This window comes from Mesoplodon mirus (assembly GCF_964341445.2).
Source record: "Mesoplodon mirus genome assembly, chromosome: 14".
Lineage (NCBI taxonomy): Eukaryota > Metazoa > Chordata > Mammalia > Artiodactyla > Ziphiidae > Mesoplodon > Mesoplodon mirus.
Window position 1 is genome coordinate 44194158 of NC_138990.1, and position 20073 is coordinate 44214230.

The 20073-nt window shown below is 51.2% G+C and overlaps 1 protein-coding gene across 3 annotated transcripts in view; it reads left to right on the forward strand.

The window, feature by feature from the left end:
* The window catches only part of EFR3B (EFR3 homolog B), a 90426-nt gene that overhangs the window by 51031 nt on the left and 19322 nt on the right, over nt 1–20073 (forward strand). For 2 of the 3 annotated variants that reach the window (XM_082642944.1, XM_082642943.1), the window contains 8 exons: nt 10506–10627; nt 15259–15408; nt 16622–16756; nt 17409–17487; nt 18234–18369; nt 18648–18809; nt 19519–19630; nt 20013–20064. In XM_082642944.1, coding sequence (XP_082499070.1) covers nt 10506–10627; nt 15259–15408; nt 16622–16756; nt 17409–17487; nt 18234–18369; nt 18648–18809; nt 19519–19630; nt 20013–20064 — 948 coding nt within the window. The remainder of the gene's footprint in view (nt 1–10505; nt 10628–15258; nt 15409–16621; nt 16757–17408; nt 17488–18233; nt 18370–18647; nt 18810–19518; nt 19631–20012; nt 20065–20073) is intronic. The other variant, XM_082642945.1, reaches the window with a different exon arrangement.

The following is a 20073-nucleotide window of genomic DNA, read 5'->3' on the forward strand; positions in this document are numbered from 1 at the left end:
GCAATGGATTCTTAATTATGACAATATAAACAAAAGGAGCAAAAGAAAATATAGATAATTTGACTTCTTCAAAATTAAAAACTTTTGTGCATCAAAGGACACTGTCAGGAAAGTGAAAAGACAACCACCAAATGGGAGAAAATATTTACAAATTGTATATCTGATAAGGGTCCAGTAACCAGAATATACGAAAAACTCTTACAGCTCAACAGCAAAAAGAACACCCAATTAAAGTGGGCAAAGGACTTGAATAGACATTCAAGAAGAAGATACACAAATGACCAACAAGCACATGAAATGATGCTCAGCATCACTAATCATTAAGGAAATGCAAGTCAAAAAAAAACCCCACAGTGAGATACCTCTTCACACCCACCAGGATGGCTATATTTTAAAAAATCCTATAAAATGACATGTTGGTGAGGATGTGTAGAAATTGGAACCCTTGTACGTTGCTAGCGGAGATGTAAAATGGTGTAGACACTGCGGAAAACAGTTTAGTGGTTCCTCTGAAAGTTAAACATATAGAATTACCATATGACTCAGCAATTCTCTCTAGGTATATACCAAAAAGAACGGAAAATGGTTACTCAAATAAATACTTGTACATCAACGTTCATAGCAGCACTGCTCACAATAGCCAAAAGGTGGAAACAACCCAGAAGGTCACATGTTATATTTCCATTTAGATGAGATATCCAGAATAGGTGAATCCATAAAGACAGAAAGCAGATTAGTGTTTGCCAGGGTCTGGGAGGGAGAGGAATGGAAAGTGACTGATTAATGACTAAGAAGTGGGTTTCCTTTTGGGGTTTTGCTTTAGTTGCAAAACATTGTGAATGTATTGAATGCCACTGAATTGTGCACTGTAAAAGGGTTCACTTTATGTTTTGTGAACTTTACCTGAATTTTTAAAAATTGCTCTTTCGGGCTTCCCTGGTGGCGCAGTGGTTGAAAGTCCGCCTGCCAATGCAGGGGACACGGGTTCATACCCCAGTCCAGGAAGATCCCACATGCCACGGAGCGGCTGGGCCCATGAGCCATGGCCACTGAGCCTGTGCATCCGGAGCCTGTGCTCCGCAATGGGAGAGGCCACAGCAGTGAGAGGCCCGCGTACCACAAAAAAAAAAAGAAAAAAAAAAAAGAGGGAAGCAGGAGGATCAGAGTCAAACAGAAGATGAGAGACAGAGAGGAAGAGATTTGAAGATGCTCCTCTGATGGCCATGAAGATGGAGGAAGGGGGCCAGGAGCCAAAGGATGTAGGTGGCTTCTGGAAGCTAGAAAGGTCAAGGAAACAGATGCTCCTCTGGAAGCGTCCAGAAGGAATGCAACCCTGCAGACCCATTTTAGACTTCTGATCTCCAGAACTGCAAGGTAATAAATTTGTGTTGTTTTAGGCCACTAAATTGTGGTGATTTATTACGGCAGCAATAGGAAACGAATACAGTTTCCTTCAATGATTCTCTTTCTCCACGTCCCCATGAAGTGTCCGTGGTCTCCAAGGTTGCTGCTCTGCCCTCTTCTCACTCTATATGCTCCCTCTGGACAATTTTATCAACTCCTGTGGTTGCAACTTGTCATCTATAGACTAGAAATTCTCTCATCTTCCACACCAGGACAGAAATCAGCACTGCTGGAGACCAGCAGCCTAGAAGTGGGTTCCGTGAAGGGAGGTCAGAGCAGAACTGTGATGCCAGTGGAACAGCTCAGGTCACGGGGGTCGGCACCAGCAGATGACGGGGACCTTAGAGCAGAGGCAGCCAGGGCTTCCCTAGGTCTGCGCTTCCCAAGGGCAGGCCTTGGAGGCTGGCTAGCACGTGGGACTACTGGGACCAGAGGGATCCTTCTCGGGCAGCAAGACTGGGCTTTCCCAGGAGTTTTTTTGTTTTGTTTTGTTTTGTTTTGTGGTACGCGGGCCTCTCACTGTTGTGGCCTCTCCCGTTGCGGAGCACAGGCTCCGGACGTGCAGGCTCAGCGGCCATGGCTCACGGGCCCAGCCGCTCTGCGGCATGTGGGATCTTCCCAGACCGGGGCACAAACCCGTGTCCCTGCATCGGCAGGCGGATTCTCAACCACTGCGCCACCAGGGAAGCCCTCCCAGGAGTTTTTAAAACCACAGTCAGTTTTGCAAAGAATCTTGAAGGAGGAAAGACGTACTATGGGTAGACAGGGGAGGATATCCTAGGTCTAGGGAATCACTATGCCCAAGTTGGCAGGCGATTTGCAGGGCACGATCATGTCACAGTTCCTCTGGCTTTAATGAAAACTGTATAATTCATTATTTCTCTGTCTTTAATGAAAACTGCTCCCGGGAGTTGCTATAAACAAGAGCAGGTGGGAGGATGGGGTAGGGGGTGTTAAAGTCAAAACCATGTGGTTTACAAGGTCTTTTCCAGCTAGGGTTCATCTTAGTGCAACAGAAAAACTGTTCCCATTTTTCCTTATGTAGGTTAACACAGCGAAAAGGCCTGCAGTCCTACCACGAAAGAGTTGGGGTTCTCTCTATGCCCAGTATTTTATTTTATTTTATTTTTTGGCCGTGCTGAGCGGCATGTGGGATCTTAGTTCCCCGACCAGGTATCGAACCTGCGGCCCCTGCAGTGGCAGCATGGAGTCTTAACCACTGGACCACCAGGGAATCCCTATGCCCAGTATTTTACACTGTGGTTCTACTGTTGATGGCAGGGAGTTGTGGGGTTCAGAATGCCCATCTACAGAAGAGAGAAAGGCTGACTTCTGCTTGGAGAGACTTGGCTAGTGCTGAAGTGAGGCTGACCAGCTCAGCTTCTTCTCCAGACCCAGGGAGAGCTGGTTTTGCAATGTCAATATTTGGAGCTTGCTTTCTCTCTATTGACCCAGCCCCTTAGTACCTCTCAGTTTTCACACAACTGTGTCTCCTTCCTGCTTGTGCCAGAGGGTTGGTGATCTCCTCCAGCAAACTTGGCACCCTTTGTTGTATATGAAGAGCTGAAACTTTGGTCTTGAAAGCGTGGCCCTAGTGGTGCCCTTGACCTTTGAAGTGTCACATCTTCACAGTCTCCAGTTTGTTGCTATGGAGACCTTCCTCATCATTGCAATATCTTAAAAAAATAAGACAAAAAAACCCCAACTTTACTATTTCACAACCTTGTGCATTAGGCAAGTAGCATTTTAACAAAAGCCATTTGTGAGGTATGACCTAGCAATGGTAGGGGTGAAGTAGCCCAGAAGTTCCTGCTGTATCAAGTGTTTAAAACATTAGTCAGGGCTTCCCTGGTGGCGCAGTGGTTGAGAGTCCGCCTGCCGATGCAGGGGATACGGGTTCGTGCCCCGGTCTGGGAGGATCCCATATGCCGCGGAGCGGCTGGGCCCGTGAGCCATGGCCGCTGGGCCTGCGCATCCGGAGCCTGTGCTCCGCAACGGGAGAGGCCACAACAGTGAGAGGCCCGCATACCGCAAAAAAAAAACAAACAAACAAACAAAAAAAAAAACATTAGTCAGTCACACAGGTAAACAGGCCCAGTGAAAACATATGGAGTGTTGACAGCAAGCCAGAAATCCACTGGGGGAAAATGAGGTATAACTGTTAACTCTGATGGGCTGGTCATACCAAGCCTATGAGGCAGCTGCTCTTGCTGGCCCCATTGTACAGATGGGGTGACCGAAGCATGGGGAGCTTAAGAAACGTGCCTCCTGTCAGCCTCCTACTAAGTGGGAGGTGGGATTCAGAAATGCATTCTGGCTCCAAACCCCTTCTCATAATCATAACACCATTCTACCTCTAATAGGAAGGTTGAAGGCTCTATTTTATTTATTTATTTATTTATTTATTTTTTGTGGTACGCGGACTTCTCACTGTTGTGGCCTCTCCCGTTGCAGAGCACAGGCTCCGGACGTGCGGGCTCAGCGGCCATGGCTCACAGGCCCAGCCGCTCCGTGGCATGTGAGATCTTCCCTGACCGGGGCACGAACCCGTGTCCCCTGCATCGGCAGGTGGACTCTCAACCATTGCACCACCAGGGAAGCCCCGAAGGCTCTGTTTTAAACCCTAGAGTCTCAACCCCATCTCAGCCAGGTTTGGGCATGTTTCCCAAGTGGACTCCTATAGTGGGTGTGGTCCCATGACCAGGTCCCCTGGATTTGATCCTCTGAACCACAATTACCAAAGTTTCCATTTTGGCCTCCTCCTATCAGCCCTGGAGGACTCAGGAGCAGCTTGAGGTGCGCTCCCTCGGAGCTGCCCGCATGGGGATACTGCAGGCCAACATTCCCTGACCAGGTCATCTGGGCAGGTCATCTGTGCTATCATAGTTTCAGACTCAGGGAAGGGAAGCTCCTCCTGACAAGCTATCAAACCAAGGGTTCCCAAGGATGCTCAGAGATCCTGGGACCAAATGTTGCCTCTTTTATTAGCCCTGGTGCCACCCACAGTGTAATAAATGGGGTTCAGTCCCTCTGGATGACATCAAGTGCAGCCTCATCACCAGATCTCGTAACAGAGCAAGAGTCCTGGAGAGTGAGGCAATGGCCTGGCTGGTCGACAGCCTGAGCCTGCAGCCTACAGCCTCCCCGGCCTCAGAGATGGACCCCTTGGTTCAACCCCAAGCCACCCCAGTTCAGAGGAGGTGGCCATCTCTCCAGCCTTGACTGGCCTCTGTTACCAAGGACAGGAGGCCAAAATGTACTGCTTAAGCTTTCTCCCTCCTAGCCTGCCTTGGATCATTTCCACAGCTACTGGTCCAGCTTTCCAGTAAAAGAACAAAGGACATGGGGTCTGTAGATGCCCTGCCCCAGAATCTCCAGGGTAGGAGTTGGTGGGGCAGGGGGGTTGTTCAGAATGTAGATGCCTAGGTCCTACCCACAGAGAGTCTTGTTCAACAGGCCTGGGGTGGCTCCAAAGTCTGCATTTTCAACAAGCTCCCCAGGTCATTCTGATATACAGTAAAATTTAAAAACCACTGGTGGAAGGCAGAGAGCATCAAAGTATCAGAATTCCCAAATTTGAGCCCCAGCTCCACTTGTCACAAGCGGGTTGACCTGAAATAATTCAGCAGCTCCCTTAGAGCTTCAGTTTCCTCATCTTCACAATGGGAGCAATATCGCTCCTATTAAACTCACTGGTTTGCCAAAAATTACGTCAGGTAATGGATGTTTCAGTAGGCTGGAAAATGGTCCCCCAAAAGATGTCCACGTGCCAATCCCTGGAACCTGCGAATGTCACCTGATACGGAAACAGGTTCTCTGCGGACGTGATCAAGTTAAGGATCTTGGGATGGAGAGATTATCCTGGATTATCCGGGTCGGCCCTAAGTGCAATCACAAGGGTCTTAGAGGAGAGAAGCAGGGGGAGACTGGACACAAAGGAGGAAACAATGTGCAGACAGAAGCAGAGACTGGAGGCATGCAGCCCCAGGAAACTAACATGATGCCTGAGCTGCAAGTGCCGTAGAAATATTTAATGTTGTTATTTCTCAGAATATAGGCATTAACTTCTTCTTTCACAGGGTGCTGCCATCCACACGTGGCGTTAGAGACGGGGCACGGGGCCTGGTGTGGCTCCTCCAGACACAAACTCCCGTGTCTATAAATAGCTTCTTCAAGGAATATTTTGAAGGCTCCCAATGGAACGAAGTATGAGTCGAAACAAAGCAGACATGCTTCACGATAACCATATTTGAAATTGTTTTTCTGATGAAGTGGAGCAGCAGGCGTGTGGAGAGTGGAGTGCCGTCTGTGAAGCAGTGTCGTGAATGTATTTGTACATTGCCCCGCAAACGCTCGTTCCACGACTGTGCGGTGCTGAATCCTGCCAGACCCGTAAAAAGTTTAAGCCTCTTAGAACTAGGAACCTTACTTACAGTAAGCCTTGAATTCACTCAGTTCCTGTTATCCCAGGAACTCAGGGAGCTTTTCTTAATTATCTCCACCTCATTCACGTTCCTAGGAGGTGATATATGCATTTTAAAGAGATGAAAACAAATGCTCGGCCACATCTTCCCGGTCTTGCTGTGCCGGCTGCCTGAGCTCCCATCGAGCCGCACCTCCTTGTCTCTCGGTGCTGGGCCCTGTCCCATCCTATTGCACTAACTGACCTTCGGTTCCTGAATGGTGCTTCAGGGGGCTTGGCCCTCATCTTCCAACTCCCCTGCCCTCTGCCACCGTCCTCAGCCCCCACCCTCGGGCACCAGTTCACTGGGGTGGCTGTTAACTCATTTCCTTCTTTCCATATTCACACCTGCCCCTGGCATCCTGCATGGTCACCTGCATGGTTCATGCTGCCCATCTGGGCTCCTCCTCTGTGATTGCCTGGCTGGAAAGGACAAGGGTCACACTGCACCAGAGCCGAGGACCGGAGTTGATGAGCAGACCATTAAAGGCCCCTGTCACCATGCTCACCGCGGCACAGGGTCCTGAGCATTCCTCCGGGCAGGCTCTGCATACATCCCCTCGTTTAACCCTGATGACACCCCGTGGCATGGGCCCCATCACCCCCATTTTTCAGATAAGGAAACAGTGGCTCAGAAGTTAAATGATGTCCACAGTCACACAGTGACAAGAAGCAGAGTGAGGACACAGCTGTCTGGCTGTGGGTCCAGCAGATGTAGGAGAGGGTAGTCCACTTAAATAGAAGCACCAGGGCTTCTCTGGTGGCACAGTGGTTGGGAGTCCGCCTGCTGATGCAGGGGACACGGGTTCGTGCCCCAGTCCGGGAGGATCCCACATGCCGTGGAGCGGCTAGGCCCGTGAGCCATGGCCACTGAGCCTGCACGTCCGGAGCCTGTGCTCCGCAACGGGAGAGGCCACAGCAGTGAGAAGCCTGCGTAAGGCAAAAAAAAAAAAAAAAATAGAAGCACCACCATGTTAAAATCGAAAATTGAGGAGACTCAAAACTAAGCTTCCAGGGAAGAAGACTATAGAAGTGTAAAAATCTGGGGATGGAAAAGAAAAGAAAAAGAAAAAAAAAGAGAAAAAGAAAGGAAAAAAAAAAGAAAAAGAAAAAAAGAAGAAAAAGAAAAGAAAAAAAAAATCTGGGGATGCAGAGAGTCACGAGAGAAAAGAGTGAGGGAATTTTCCAGTGAGCGTAGCAGCTGTGGCTGGCCCAGCTAGGGGAGATTCAGGAGTGACTGCTGGGCCAGCCTAGAAAAAAGCCTCCATGGTTCTAGGAAAGGAATCCCCATGCGTGTTTTCTACCCTGCGTTACCTCTGTGGCTGTCACAGCATGTTCCATTTTTTAAAACTTGGGGCTTCCCTGGTGGTGCAATGGTTCATGGGTTCGAGCCCTGGTCTGGGAAGATCCCACATGCCGTGGAGCAACTAAGCCCGTGTGACACAACTACTGAGCCTGCGCTCTAGAGCCTGCGAGCCACAACTACTGAGCCTGTGTGCCACAACTACTGAGCCTGTGTGCCGCAACTACTAAAGCCTGTGTGCCGCAACTACTAAAGCCCACATGCTGCAACTACTGAGCCTGCGCTGTAGAGCCCGTGAGCCACAACTACTGAGCCTGCGTGCCGCAGCTACTGAAGCCCCCATGCCTAGAGCCCGTGCTCCATAACAAGAGGAGCCACTGCAATGAGAAGCCCACGTACTACAACTAAGAGTAGCCCCCCCTCGCCGCAACTAAAGAAAGCTTGCACACAGCACGGAAGACCCAATGCAGCCAATATAAATAAATAAAATTAATTAATTTTAAAAAATTGATTGTAATCTCCATTTTAACCTTGCAGCCAGGGCGTCGTAGTCGAAATCTTCAGCAGCCTGTACAGTGCGGAAAACAGTCAGAGCAGACTGGACGTGAACAGGGCTCCGGCCATGCCACCTGACGGGCCACCAGTCCTGCTCGAGGTTCCACGGCACTGGAGGAAGGGGAAAGTCAAGGTTGAAAGTGAAGAGGCTTGGGAATTCCCTGGTGGGCCAGTGGTTAGGACTCTGTGCTTTCACTGCCGAGGACGGGGGTTCGATCCCTGCTCAGGGAAGTAGGATCCTGTAAGCCACGTGGCGCAGCCAAAAAAAAAAAAAGTGAAGAGGCTTGATGTCATGTCCACAGAGATCAGGAATCGTTCCGTGAAGTATCAGCGTCGGGAGGGGGGCCAGAGGGAAGGGAGGCCGTCAGGTTGCCTGTCAGGGATCCTGCTGCGTTTCTCAAGCGTGAGCCTCAGACCATCCAACAGGTGAATCTCCTCCAAGGCTGACTCAGCACATCTGGGGCTTGTGGCAGATATCTGCATGGTCACGGAGACCCCTTGACTTTGCTGTACCGCAGTGTTTGGAAACCAGTGGCCTCACTCCTGCAGCCCTCTTAAAAATGCCAAACTAATGTCCCCTCTGGCGGCTTCTTCATCCTCTGTTTGTTCTCCCTGACAACATCCACCACCCTCGCCTCCCCAGAGCAACTCTCCTGGGTCATTTGGCCTGAGGCGCTAGAGGAAGCCAGGAGCAGGAACAGAGCTGGAGGTTTTCTGGGCAGAGCTCTGTTGGAGAGGCTCGTGGTTGAGACCTGGGTTTCTCCTGCAGGACCCTGGGCAATTATGTAACATTTGTGGGTCTCAGTCTCTCTGTCTGTAAAATGAGAATAATAATATGTCTCTAACTTAGAGTCATTTTAAGAAACAAAAGAGCTGATGTATGTCAAATGCTTAGGGTAGTACCTGATACATATATGTTCTAAACATCATTGCTATTAGCCCATAAACTCCTATACCAGTGACCATGAAGTCTGATTATTCATTCTCTTGACATACATTTGGGTTTACACAGTCACTATATATTAGGGACAAAGTCTTTCTTTGACTGTTTCTCCTTTATTACTGGCCTCTTTTCTTTTTCAGTCTTGTTTTGATTATTCTGAAATGCATGCACTCTCGCATATACATCGTCTTATCTTAAGCTGCCTCATCGTATTTGAAGTAGATATAGCATCAATAAAAAAAATAAAGAAATGTAGTGAATGAAGACTGGGCTGCTTATTTCACACATGGGAAAACCAAGACAGAAGAGAAGTCAAATGTCCCACCCAAAGGTCACCCCACCAGTTAGAAGTAGATCTGTAGTTAGAACCGCATAGCTGCATGACCCCTCTCAGTAGATGGACCAAGCCAGCCTTTGGCTGTGGGGAGTGCAGCCTGGGAACATCCTGTTGGTGGTTAAGAGCAGCAACGCACCCAAATTTAGTTTCAGCCTCGGTATCAGCCTAAGTCTGTGTTCTAGCCCGGGGGGCTTAGGAAGATCACGTAGCCAAAGGCCAGCTCTATCGTTTTTTCTGGAACTCCTGAACTTGGGTCTAATCAATGATCTTGTGATCACATGGATTACCACTACGCCTCTTCTGCATTACCACATCAATAATGCAAGCAATATCATTTGGGTTTATTGCTAATGTCAGAATACTTGCTTCCACATATATGTGTGCATTTTAGATGTAACTTAGAAGGGAAGGTTTCCTTATCTGCTTTGCATGTTGAGGTTTTATGATTCAGCAGAAAATAAATGCATATTTATTATTGCAAGAACAAAACACTGTAATAATAAGGATGCTTGTGGAAGTTGCTAATGTTCATCCAAAAAAAAACGTTATTGACAACTTTTAAGTAGTTAAATGGGGAAACAGGTTGACGATTGACACTGAATATTCTGAGAGTGTGCTGATGAGATAATTTTAGGAATAACAGTATGTTCTCTTTGAACCAACGAAGGTTTGTAAAAATTCTATAATAATACAAGGCAGAATAGTGGAGAATGTAGTCTAAGTTTAGTCCGTTTAGAGTTGTTTGTGGTATTAAATTTATAACATTAAACAAAATAACCTATAAAAATTCTATTTAACTTTTAGTAATTTAACTCCACTCAGTCTGTGATTCTTGCTCCTCTGAGAGACTCATCTGAAATCAAGTCCCTATTTAGAACTGCAAATGTGCAGCCTGGTGACGACAGAAGGAATCTAGAGGCTGAGAATGCTGAGCAAGACTTAATGAACTGAAATTGCAAACGTTAAAAGTGTACTCAAAATTTTAACAATAAAATGTAATTACGGGTTTTAGTCCAATTTCAGCTCTGTCCTGGTTTCCCAGAATGCATTCTAGGGTGGTGCTGTATGCTTTGGCCTTGGTTTTTGCTCAGTTTCCAGCGTTATTCCTCACAGCCTTTCAGCCTGTATGTTTGGGGCAGTAAATGGGAGGTGTAAATGGGAGGAGGAGCTTAAGTAAATGGGAGGAGGAGCTTAAGTGACTGAGCCCCCTTCTCTTTCTCTTCTCTTCCATCCTCTGCTCACCCAGCAGGGGAGGGCTGAGAAGGGCCAGGGGTTCCGCTCTTGTTGTGTAGAAAGGAACGGAGAACTCAGAAACTCAGATTTCCCGAGTGTACTCTGGGAGGTGGACTATAGCCAGATCCTGAGATGCATGGTTCCTAAGATGTGTTTTCCTGTGGCTTTACTATGGCCAAAGGGCCTGGGGGATGCCAGGTCCCAGAGCCCAAAGGCGAGGATCATGGCGGGTCACCTCGTGATGCATTTCCCCTCTCCCCCCACACAGTTTGTGAAGTTTGCCAACATAGAGGAGGACACCCCATCCTACCATCGGAGCTACGACTTCTTCGTGTCTCGCTTCAGTGAAATGTGCCACTCCGGCCATGAAGACTTGGAGATCAAGACTAAGTGAGTATAAGGGAAGTTGAGGAGGCTGTGCCTCTAAAGGCAGAGGCATTGATGGTCCTGAAGAGCTCTCAGCCCGGATTGCGTGTCTGATTTCACTGGCGTTTACTGAGGCTCTGATGTTGCTGGTGGGGAAGGGGCACCTGGCGGGACTTAGGTGGATGCGTGGGCAGAGCTGGGCTCCCAGCACATGCTTTCTAAAGGAACAGCCTCTGGGGACAGAAAACAGGGTGGGACATAAGGTGACGGTCCTCTGAGCCCAATTTGAGAGCCAGTGACACACACATATACGTACCTGTGCTCTCTTTTGTTCAGAAGTACATGCCTTTATACACCCTAGAAACACTCCCACTCACCACTCTCCATCAAAATATACACCCACAAATAAAAAGCCTAAGTCCTCACATTGGCTGATCCCTGCTGCCCTCCTGAGTTTATCTCCTCCACTCTTTCCCTCCTCATTCCCCTTCCGCCACACAGGCCTCCGTGCTGCCTTGGAAACACACCAGGGACATTCCTGCCACAGGGCCTTTGCACAGTCTGTTCCTGTGCCTGGGATGCTTCCTCTGTGGAGCTGTGCAGCTCACTCCTTCACCTCCTTCAAGGCTTTGCTCAAGTGTCCCCTTGTCAATAACGCCTTCCCCTGACCCTCCCCTTCTCCCTCACCCTGCTCTGTTTTTTTTTTTTCAGTACGCGGGCCTCTCACTGCTGTGGCCTCTCCCGTTGTGGAGCACAGGCTCCGGACGCGCAGGCCCAGCGGCCATGGCCCACGGGCCCAGCCACCCCGCGGCATGTGGGACCCTCCCGGACCGGGGCACGAACCTGTGTCCCCTGCATCGGCAGGCAGACCCCCAACCACTGCGCCACCAGGGAAGCCCCCTGCTCTGTTTTTATTTCCCCGTAGCACTCATCCCCTTCAAACATGTTTCATAATTTACATATGTTTCTCATTCATTGTCTGTCTCTCCCCACTAGAATGTAAGCTCTGTGAGGACAGGAGTCATTGTTTTGTTCTCTGACGCATCCCAAGTGCTAAGACAGTGCCTGGAGAGCAGCAGGCACTCAAGACATACTTGCTGAGTAAGTGAATGAAGGAATGGATGCTTTTCAGATAAACATCTTGAATTATAGAACACAGTTTTACACACACATACTAACACTCACAAAAATACTTAACTTACAGAAATACATTCATCGCCATAGAAATTAAACCCCTCAATGAAATCACAAAGAAATTCACACAAATATATGCTGATACCGATAGATAAAGGATGAGAAGTAAACCACTGCCTACAAAGAGTGCTTATCAACCTGGGGAGGCATAATGAAACGCAGGAAAAGGAGGAGGAAGGAGGGAAAGGGGCTGAGCTGTCCTTACCAGGCAAAGCTGCAGGAGTCGGAGAAGGAAGGGGCTGGGGGCTGAGGCTGGGTGGCCAACATGCCCACGGGAGACCGGGTCTCCATGGGTTTGTTCCAGAACTCAGCCCCTGGCTTCTTCCTGCATCGCAGCGGGCCCGAGTGCACGTGATACGCGATGGCACGGCCCGGGAGCCCTGTGTGCCCCTAAATTACAGCTTCCTCACCACGGCTGCTGGTCTGGGTTGGAGAAACAGGACGTGAACACCTCCATCCCCCAGGCTGCCTGTTCCCAAAGCTTCCAAGCTGTGAGACGGCTCCAGGGCAGGACCCTGTGTGACTGACGTCAGTGTCCCTGCTCCCCAGTCTCGCCTGTCTTGGACCAGCCAGGGGCTCCCTGGGGCTGTGCTGCTGCAGCGCCTCAGTGGGGCCAGTGGGGGTCACGGGAGGAAGGAGCCCCCGTCTCCCCAGCGCTGGTTCCCTCAGCAGCTACCTCGCTCCAGTGAAGAGGCAGGAGGGGCTGGAGCAGGTGGGGTGTGTCCAGAAGCAGGTGATGGCGGGGGGGGACTGTGGCCAGGTGTGGCTGTAACAGGTGCTGACCGCAGGTAGAGCCAGGCTCCAGGAGGGGAGGGGACACTCCTCAGGCCGCTCTACACACACACACACACAATCACACAACTGTATACACAACCACCTGTGCACACACATACAATGGCCTGCGGAACTGCACACACACACAATCACATACACGGACACACACACATAACCACACTCACACAAATCACGCACTCATACACATACAACCGCACACACACACTCCACAGTAGGAGGGGAGGAGGCACAGAAGCAGACACGGTCGCACCGTGTCCTGATGGTGTGGGGAGCGACTGAAGGTCAGGAGAAGGGCGCTGAGATTTGCTTCTGGCAACCGGGCGGTGCCATCAGCACCCACAGCCTGGCACCTGCCACCCATGGAAGCAAGGCTGCCGGGGTGAGAGGAGTTTCTCCCTTTGTCTTGTCTCCCATCCATAACCTCCCTGCACCCCTCCTCCCTGAGCTCTCCCCATGGTCCTTCGCAGCCTTTGCAGAGCCCAGAGCTCCTTTCCAAGAACCACCCTTGGGTCTCACGAATAGGTGTGTGTTTGTGTTTGTGTGTGTGTGTGTGTGTGTAGTCCCCTTGGGTTCAGAGACTTCCCAGTCCCTTGCACGTGGGCAGGCCTCCACTGAGCCCATTATAAGGAACAGTGAGAGGCTGCTTCTCCCCCAGGCCTGATCAGGCAGCTCTGGGCATCATGGAATGAAATGTGTACCTATATGGAAGGGATTCTGGGGAGATTGAAAGAGTGAAGAAAAATTAATTCAGTCACACATAAGGAAGCCCTGGGTAGAAAATTTTCCATCCCCTGGGCCTGGTTTCCTGCCAGCCAGGCTCTCTTGGGTGGGACATGAGTCCAGCATGTCTGGGATTTATTTCTGTAGTGCACTAGGGAGCACCTTTAACCTGGAGCCAGGAATAGTTAGCAGAATTGTATTACAGTTACTTCGTTCTCAAGTCTGGACAGCCTCAGCTCAGGGTGCTGACTTGGCTCAGGATTAGAGTAGCTAAGTGTTTGCCCAGGGAATCCTTGTCCATTGCCAGCAGCCCTAATGGTCCTGGGCCAGGGGATGTTGGTGCATTAGGCATCTCTCACCACCCAGTTATGGTCTCCGCATAAAGCTCAGGGTAGTGCCGTGGTAACAGCGCTTAAAACTGAAGCTGAAATGACAAATGGCAACTAAATATTTAGAAAAACTGCTCAACTCCAATAATCATCAGAAGGATACAAACTGAAATCACTACAAGATATGAGGATTTTTCTGAGCCACAAAATTAGAGCAGATGTTTAAAATGAGATCCCTAGTGCTGAGGCAGGCACAGTGAGGATGGTATTCTCCTGCAGCTTGCGCAGTGGGCGTGGGAGAGGAATCTGGCAAAACTGGGAGCCTTTCATTCCTTACCTTTCGATTCAGTAATTCTGCTCATGGCAATGATTTGGAATGTAGTAAAGTACTTTGTACAGCGATGTCCATTGTAGCATTATTACAGAAGCAAATTTAGAAACAACTTAAATGACCAATAGGCGACTAGTTCAGAAAGTTGTTATAACAGTGTATCAAATAACCATTCAACATGTTTGTGAGTTAACGATGTAGGAAAATGCTTGTGATAGAATGCTATAGGTGAAAAAAAACAATACAAATTACATATGCAGCAGGTTCTTGATTCTGTTATATATTATACACAGAAGGAAGGAAAGACACCAAAATGCCAATGATAATTATCTTTGAGCGGCGATGGCAGGGGAAATCTTCTTTACACTTTTCTATAATTAGCATGTATTATGTTATAATCAGGAAAAAAAAAGGTTTGGTTAAAAAAGAGGAACTTCAGGGGCTTCCCTGGTGGCGCAGTGGTTGAGAGTCCGCCTGCCGATGCAGGGGACGCGGGTTCATGCCCCGGTCTGGGAAGATCCCACGTGCCGCGGAGCGGCTAGGCCCGTGAGCCATGGCCGCTGAGCCTGCATGTCCGTAGCCTGTGCTCCGCAAGCGGAGAGGCCACAATGGTGAGAGGCCCGCGTACCGCAAAAAAAAAAAAAAAGGAACTTCAGGTTGAAATAAATGGCCAGTAAAGAGGGCCCCCTCCTGCAGGGCTGTGCTGATCCCTGAGTCAGCAGAGTGGGAACTGGGAATATGCAAAAGGGGTCCCCTCTGTGCTGTTACTCATTTCCCCTCTGCTTTCTCAGCCAGCTTAGTCCCAGCCAAGACCTCTCTGTGCCTGAGAGCCTGACAGCTCTGTGCCTCTCCCTCCAGATCCCCTCCCCCTGCAGATCCCCTCCCCCTGTAAGTTGCTCACAGCCCTGGTTTCTGCCTCGTCTGTTCTTGGCAGCACTTTGAGCTCTTATATCTTGGGCTCAAGCTAGAGAAAACCCAGCTGGGTACTAAGGAGCCTGGAGAAACTGGGCACCCTAGGGATGAAGCCCAGGTGGTACGGGGCAAGGGCAGTCTGGGAATCTCCAAGACAAGCCAGAAGACGTGGCCTCCTTGCTCACATCCACCAGCACAAGAAGGCGGCCAGCCAGGAGGCCAAGTCACATGAAGAGTAGAAGGTGGGCTCTGTTCTGCCTTTTGAGGGACGAGTGCCTCCCTAATCCCCTCGCTGTGCTCCTCTCCTTGTCACAGAAGCTGGACTTGTCAGGGCTTGGAGACGTCATGGCCCCATGTCTCCCTTTTCCTTACAGAATCCGAATGTCAGGTATCAAAGGTCTACAAGGGGTGGTGAGGAAGACCGTGAATGATGAACTGCAGGCCAATATCTGGGACCCACAGCACATGGACAAGATCGTCCCATCCCTGCTTTTCAATCTGCAACACGTGGAGGAGGCAGAGAGGTGAGCAGGCGAGGGAGGAGCTTGCACGCGGCCCTGCAGCCCTCCCAGGGCACTTGGCAACCACACAGCTGGGTTGGTTGGTAAAACCCAGCCCCAAAGTCAGGGCTCTTGGCTTTTGTGGCTTGTTCTGCAGTGAGTCCAAAGCTGCTTCCCTAGGAGCCTTGGCTCTGGCCTTCTACCAGCCTGCTGTACCCCTTAAGGTCTACATTCCTGAAGGAAAAACAGTAATGGTGCTGGGCTCTCTGGGGTAAGTGTGTGCTAAACACAAAGAACCAAGAGTCGGGTTCCCTTGGTCTTTCTAGAAGCAGCAGGCCAAGGAGGTTTTTAAATGCCTTTCATGGTTCCAGTTGCTGAGGAGGACCTTTCTTCTCTCTCACTTCCTAGTGCTGCTCCAGTCCCTTAAAAATGCCCACTTGACCAGCCAGCAGCCACTTGACACGAGTTACAGATACTGTGTTTTAATCTGGGGACCCCCAGACATGGATTCATCCTGTCCCTGCCCCTCACTCTTCCCCTCTGTGAAGTGGGATGGAGGGAAAGTTTCATGGTGCTGTCCACGTTGGCTCGGCATGACGCCGACTGAAGATATCCTGGGTTCCCCACTTTCTGTCAGTTGAGCCTGCGCTGCTAGAGCCGGTTGGGAAATTTAGTGTGCCCTCTGGTGGTTGTTCCTGGAATAGCATTTCACTGACAAGCTCCCTGGTGGTGTCAGGTGGAGGTGGGTGGGTACCACTGAGTCACACCTAACTAAGCCAACCCACGTGCCTTTCCTTTCTCCCTCCCGCTTTTTTCCCTCCTTCCTCTCTCCCCTTTTCTTCTGCTTTCTCCAACTCTGTCGGCCTCCCTCTCTTCTTATCTCATCTCTCGTTCCTTCCAAAGCCTTGGGGGCATGGAGACACTCGTGGTCTGCGCCTCCCCAGGCCATGGTGCTCAGGGCATCTATCCTCCCCACAGAGGCACATCAGGCCTATCCCTAGGATGCCCAGAAAAAGAACTTTATCCCTCCCCCCACAACCTTCCTCCACTGTGGGCTTCCTTACCCCCATTTAACTTCTGACAGCCTCAACACCTCCCCTGTGACCTAGTGCAGCCCACGTCAAATTCCTGCTTGTCCTACTGGGACCATTTGCATGAGGGAAGCACAGAAGGCCTGCAGAAAGCGACGCCCAGCTGTACATTCCATCCCTCACCCATGGGCTGTGTGTTTCCACAGCCGGTCCCCCTCCCCCCTCCAAGCACCAGAGAAGGAGAAGGAGAACCCTGCAGAGCTGGCTGAGAGGTGCCTTCGGGAACTGCTGGGCCGGGCTGCCTTTGGCAACATCAAAAACGCCATCAAGCCTGTTCTCGTGTGAGTGTTCCCCTTCCCCACCCGCCCGCCTTCAGCTTTGAACAGTTTCAGGTCCGGCACCTCCTTGCTGACTCGGGAGGAGGGAAGGAGGTGTTATAGTTGTGGTGCTTCGGCCAAGTGAGTCCCTTCTCTGTGCCCATGTTCCCCGCACTGTGGCATCAAAAGCTACCACATGGTGGGCTTCCCTGGTGGCACAGTGGTTGAGGGTCCGCCTGCCGATGCAGGGGACACGGGTTCGTGCCCCGGTCCGGGAAGATCCCACATGTCGCAGAGCGGCTGGGCCCATGAGCCGTGGCCGCTGAGCCTGAGCATCCGGAGCCTGTGCTCTGCAACGGGAGAGGCCACAATAGTGAGAGGCCCGTGTACCGCAAAAAAAAAAAAAAAAGCTACCACATGGTGACCGAGCACAGTTTTGGGGAGAGGAGTTGGCAGGAGGAAGGCGCCCGGCTTCATTCCTGAGCCCACAGCTACGGAACCCTGTTCGTTGACTTCTCGTGCTTCCCTCTCTCACCTACATCTGAAAGCCCTTGCTACTTACCTGGGAGCTTCGAGAGGGGCTGGGTCTCTCGGGGGGTGACTTTCTCCCACCAAGCTTCTCCCTCCTATCATCACTTGCGTTTCACAGTTACTCTCCATATTTTCTCCCTCACAGCCATCTGGATAACCATTCTCTTTGGGAACCCAAGGTGTTCGCCATCCGTTGCTTTAAAATCATCATGTACTCAATTCAGGTACGGCGGCTCCCCTGGTCCAGCCTGTCCTGGCCAAGGTGGCGCCTCTGGGAGCGGAACGGTGCACGCCTGGAGAAAACCAGCTGTCCTTTGTGATTTCTCCTAAGCCCCTAGTTGTCTAAACCGGCGCTGCTTAACCTAGTCGTGGAGAAGGACTAGTTTAATGTCTAATATGTCACAGACCCATACTTTATAAAACACAAAAAGAATTGCTAGAAGAAACAAACGACAACCTCATGCAAAATACAAGCCCACAGACCATAATTGGCTGCCATGGCTTCTGTCAAATTGCTTACTCAACACTTACTCTCAATTTCCATACTTAGCTCAATGTAAATGGGCATCAGACAGATCTTGAACTGGCACCAGACCACAGGCCACACTTTGAGCACCACTGGACTAAACCACCTGGCCTCTTGTGGCCCTAATAAGACCTGGGATCTGGGGAAACTGAAAAGGAAGACAGTATCTTAAAATTGACTTTTGACCCATTTGAAGTGAAGGGGCCCAGGAAAAGTGTGGAAATCCAGGGCTTCATTGGGATTTGACTCAGCTCCTTGTTGGACTGAGGAGGGGGAGGGGCTCAGGAAAAGGAACTGGAGTATCCGGGTGCCACCTCTAGTGCCTGCTAGCCTTGGGACCTCCCTTTTGTCCACCCAGCTTTGGGTCCTCGTCGAGGGCTGCCCTGGCTCAGAGGCCATATGGGGGCTGCTATCTGGGGACCAGCACCTCTCCCTCCCCCCCAGCCGCAGCACTCCCACCTGGTTATCCAGCAGCTCCTGAGCCACCTGGATGCCAACAGCCGCAGCGCGGCCACGGTGCGGGCGGGCATCGTGGAGGTCCTGTCGGAAGCTGCTGTCATCGCCGCCACGGGATCTGTGGGTAAGGGGGATCCCGAGTGGAGTGGAGCCTGGGGACCCCCGAAGGACAAGGAACTGCCCTTAACCGTAGGCTGCCTCCCCTTCCAGAAGAGGGCAAGGCACGATAGGGAGGTGTCAGAGCCGGCTTTCCTCAGGAGGAGAAATCAGCCGGGGAAGGTAGTGGGCAGAGGAAGCCCCTGGCTGGAAGGGGGCCTGGGCTTGCCCGATAATGCAGGGCAGGGGAGAATAAGCGAGGAGTGCCAGCCCCGGATTTCAGGTCTCCCACCCCGCTGCGCTCAGGGCCCACGGTGCTGGAGATGTTCAACACTCTGCTGAGGCAGCTGCGGCTCAGCATCGACTACGCTTTGACCGGGAGCTACGATGGGGCCATCAGCCTTGGCACCAAGATCATCAAGGAGCACGAAGAGCGCATGTTCCAGGAGGCGGTCATCAAGACCATAGGTGGGGCCGGGGAGGGGGCGGGGCCCGGGGCCGGAACCGCGGAGGGAGGGGCAGGCAGGCGGGCGGGAAGGCGGGGCCCCTCCCGCGAGGATGTTAGTCCAGGGCAGTGTAACAACTTAAATCGTGTTGTTCACGGACACTGGGGGAAGTGGAGTCAACCCATGGAGCACACAGCTCACAGAGTGGCCTGGGCCAGGCCCGAGTTAGATCACAGCACCATCTCCCTGGGTTTCTCAGCCTGGAGTTCAGATCAGAGGCTAAGACAGGCGAACTCTTCCCGCTCCCCAGTCCCCATTAGGCCCGCCTGATGCTTCCACGTTTGAGCGATTGGAGGGGAGGTGGGAGAAAGAAAGAGAAAAGGAAGGAAAGAGGACAGGGAGAGGCCATGGATATGCACGTGGATGTGGAAGGGGAGACCCATAAAGCCACCACGTGCATGTAAGGGCTCATCACTTTCAGAGCCTCCTGGTCCTAGCGCCACTGGAGCTTCTCCATCCTGGAGACCTTAACCGCAGCCTCCGGAATAACAAGTGAAGGAACGGGAGCCTGGGAGAGTCCTCTGCCGTCATTAGGTGTCTCCCTCTGGATCTTAATCGTCTCCCTAGAGAAGCAGCCCGCACTCTTCACCGTAGTTTGTTCAGCTGAAAGTTTGAGCGGAGACTCCAGCAGCTGCCGGCCTCAAACCCTCTCTTCTGTCTTTTTCCTGAAGGCTCCTTCGCCAGCACGTTGCCTACTTACCAGCGCTCCGAGGTGATCCTCTTCATCATGAGCAAGGTTCCACTGCCTTCCCTGCATCACGCCATGGAGATGGGGAGGACCGGGTGAGTCTACCATGCCTTCCTCCCCCTTCCTCTCCCAGCCTAAATTCCACCTGACTCCCCGTCCCACGTTTTTGGGCTCTCTCCCTTCTCCACCTCAACTTTCCTGGTTCTATCCTTACTTGTCTTCTCTCATTCTACTCTCAAATCCCTCAGCAGCCTTTAGTGGGCCTTTGGATCCTACAGTTCCTCAGGCTGTCCCACCAATAACAACCTCCCACCTTGGGGGGAGCCATTAGTTCCCTGGTCTGGAAGTCACTGTCCTGGGTAACCCAACAAGATAAGCCTCATGGAGAATCTAATCAGGAGAGAGAACTGGGCAGGCAAGTGTGGGGTCTTTGCCTGTATCACCATCTTGGTGATCATCTGTGTCTCTGGTCTATAGGGAGAACAGGAACCGGCTGACCCAGATTATGCTGCTGAAATCCCTCCTTCAGGTGAGCCTC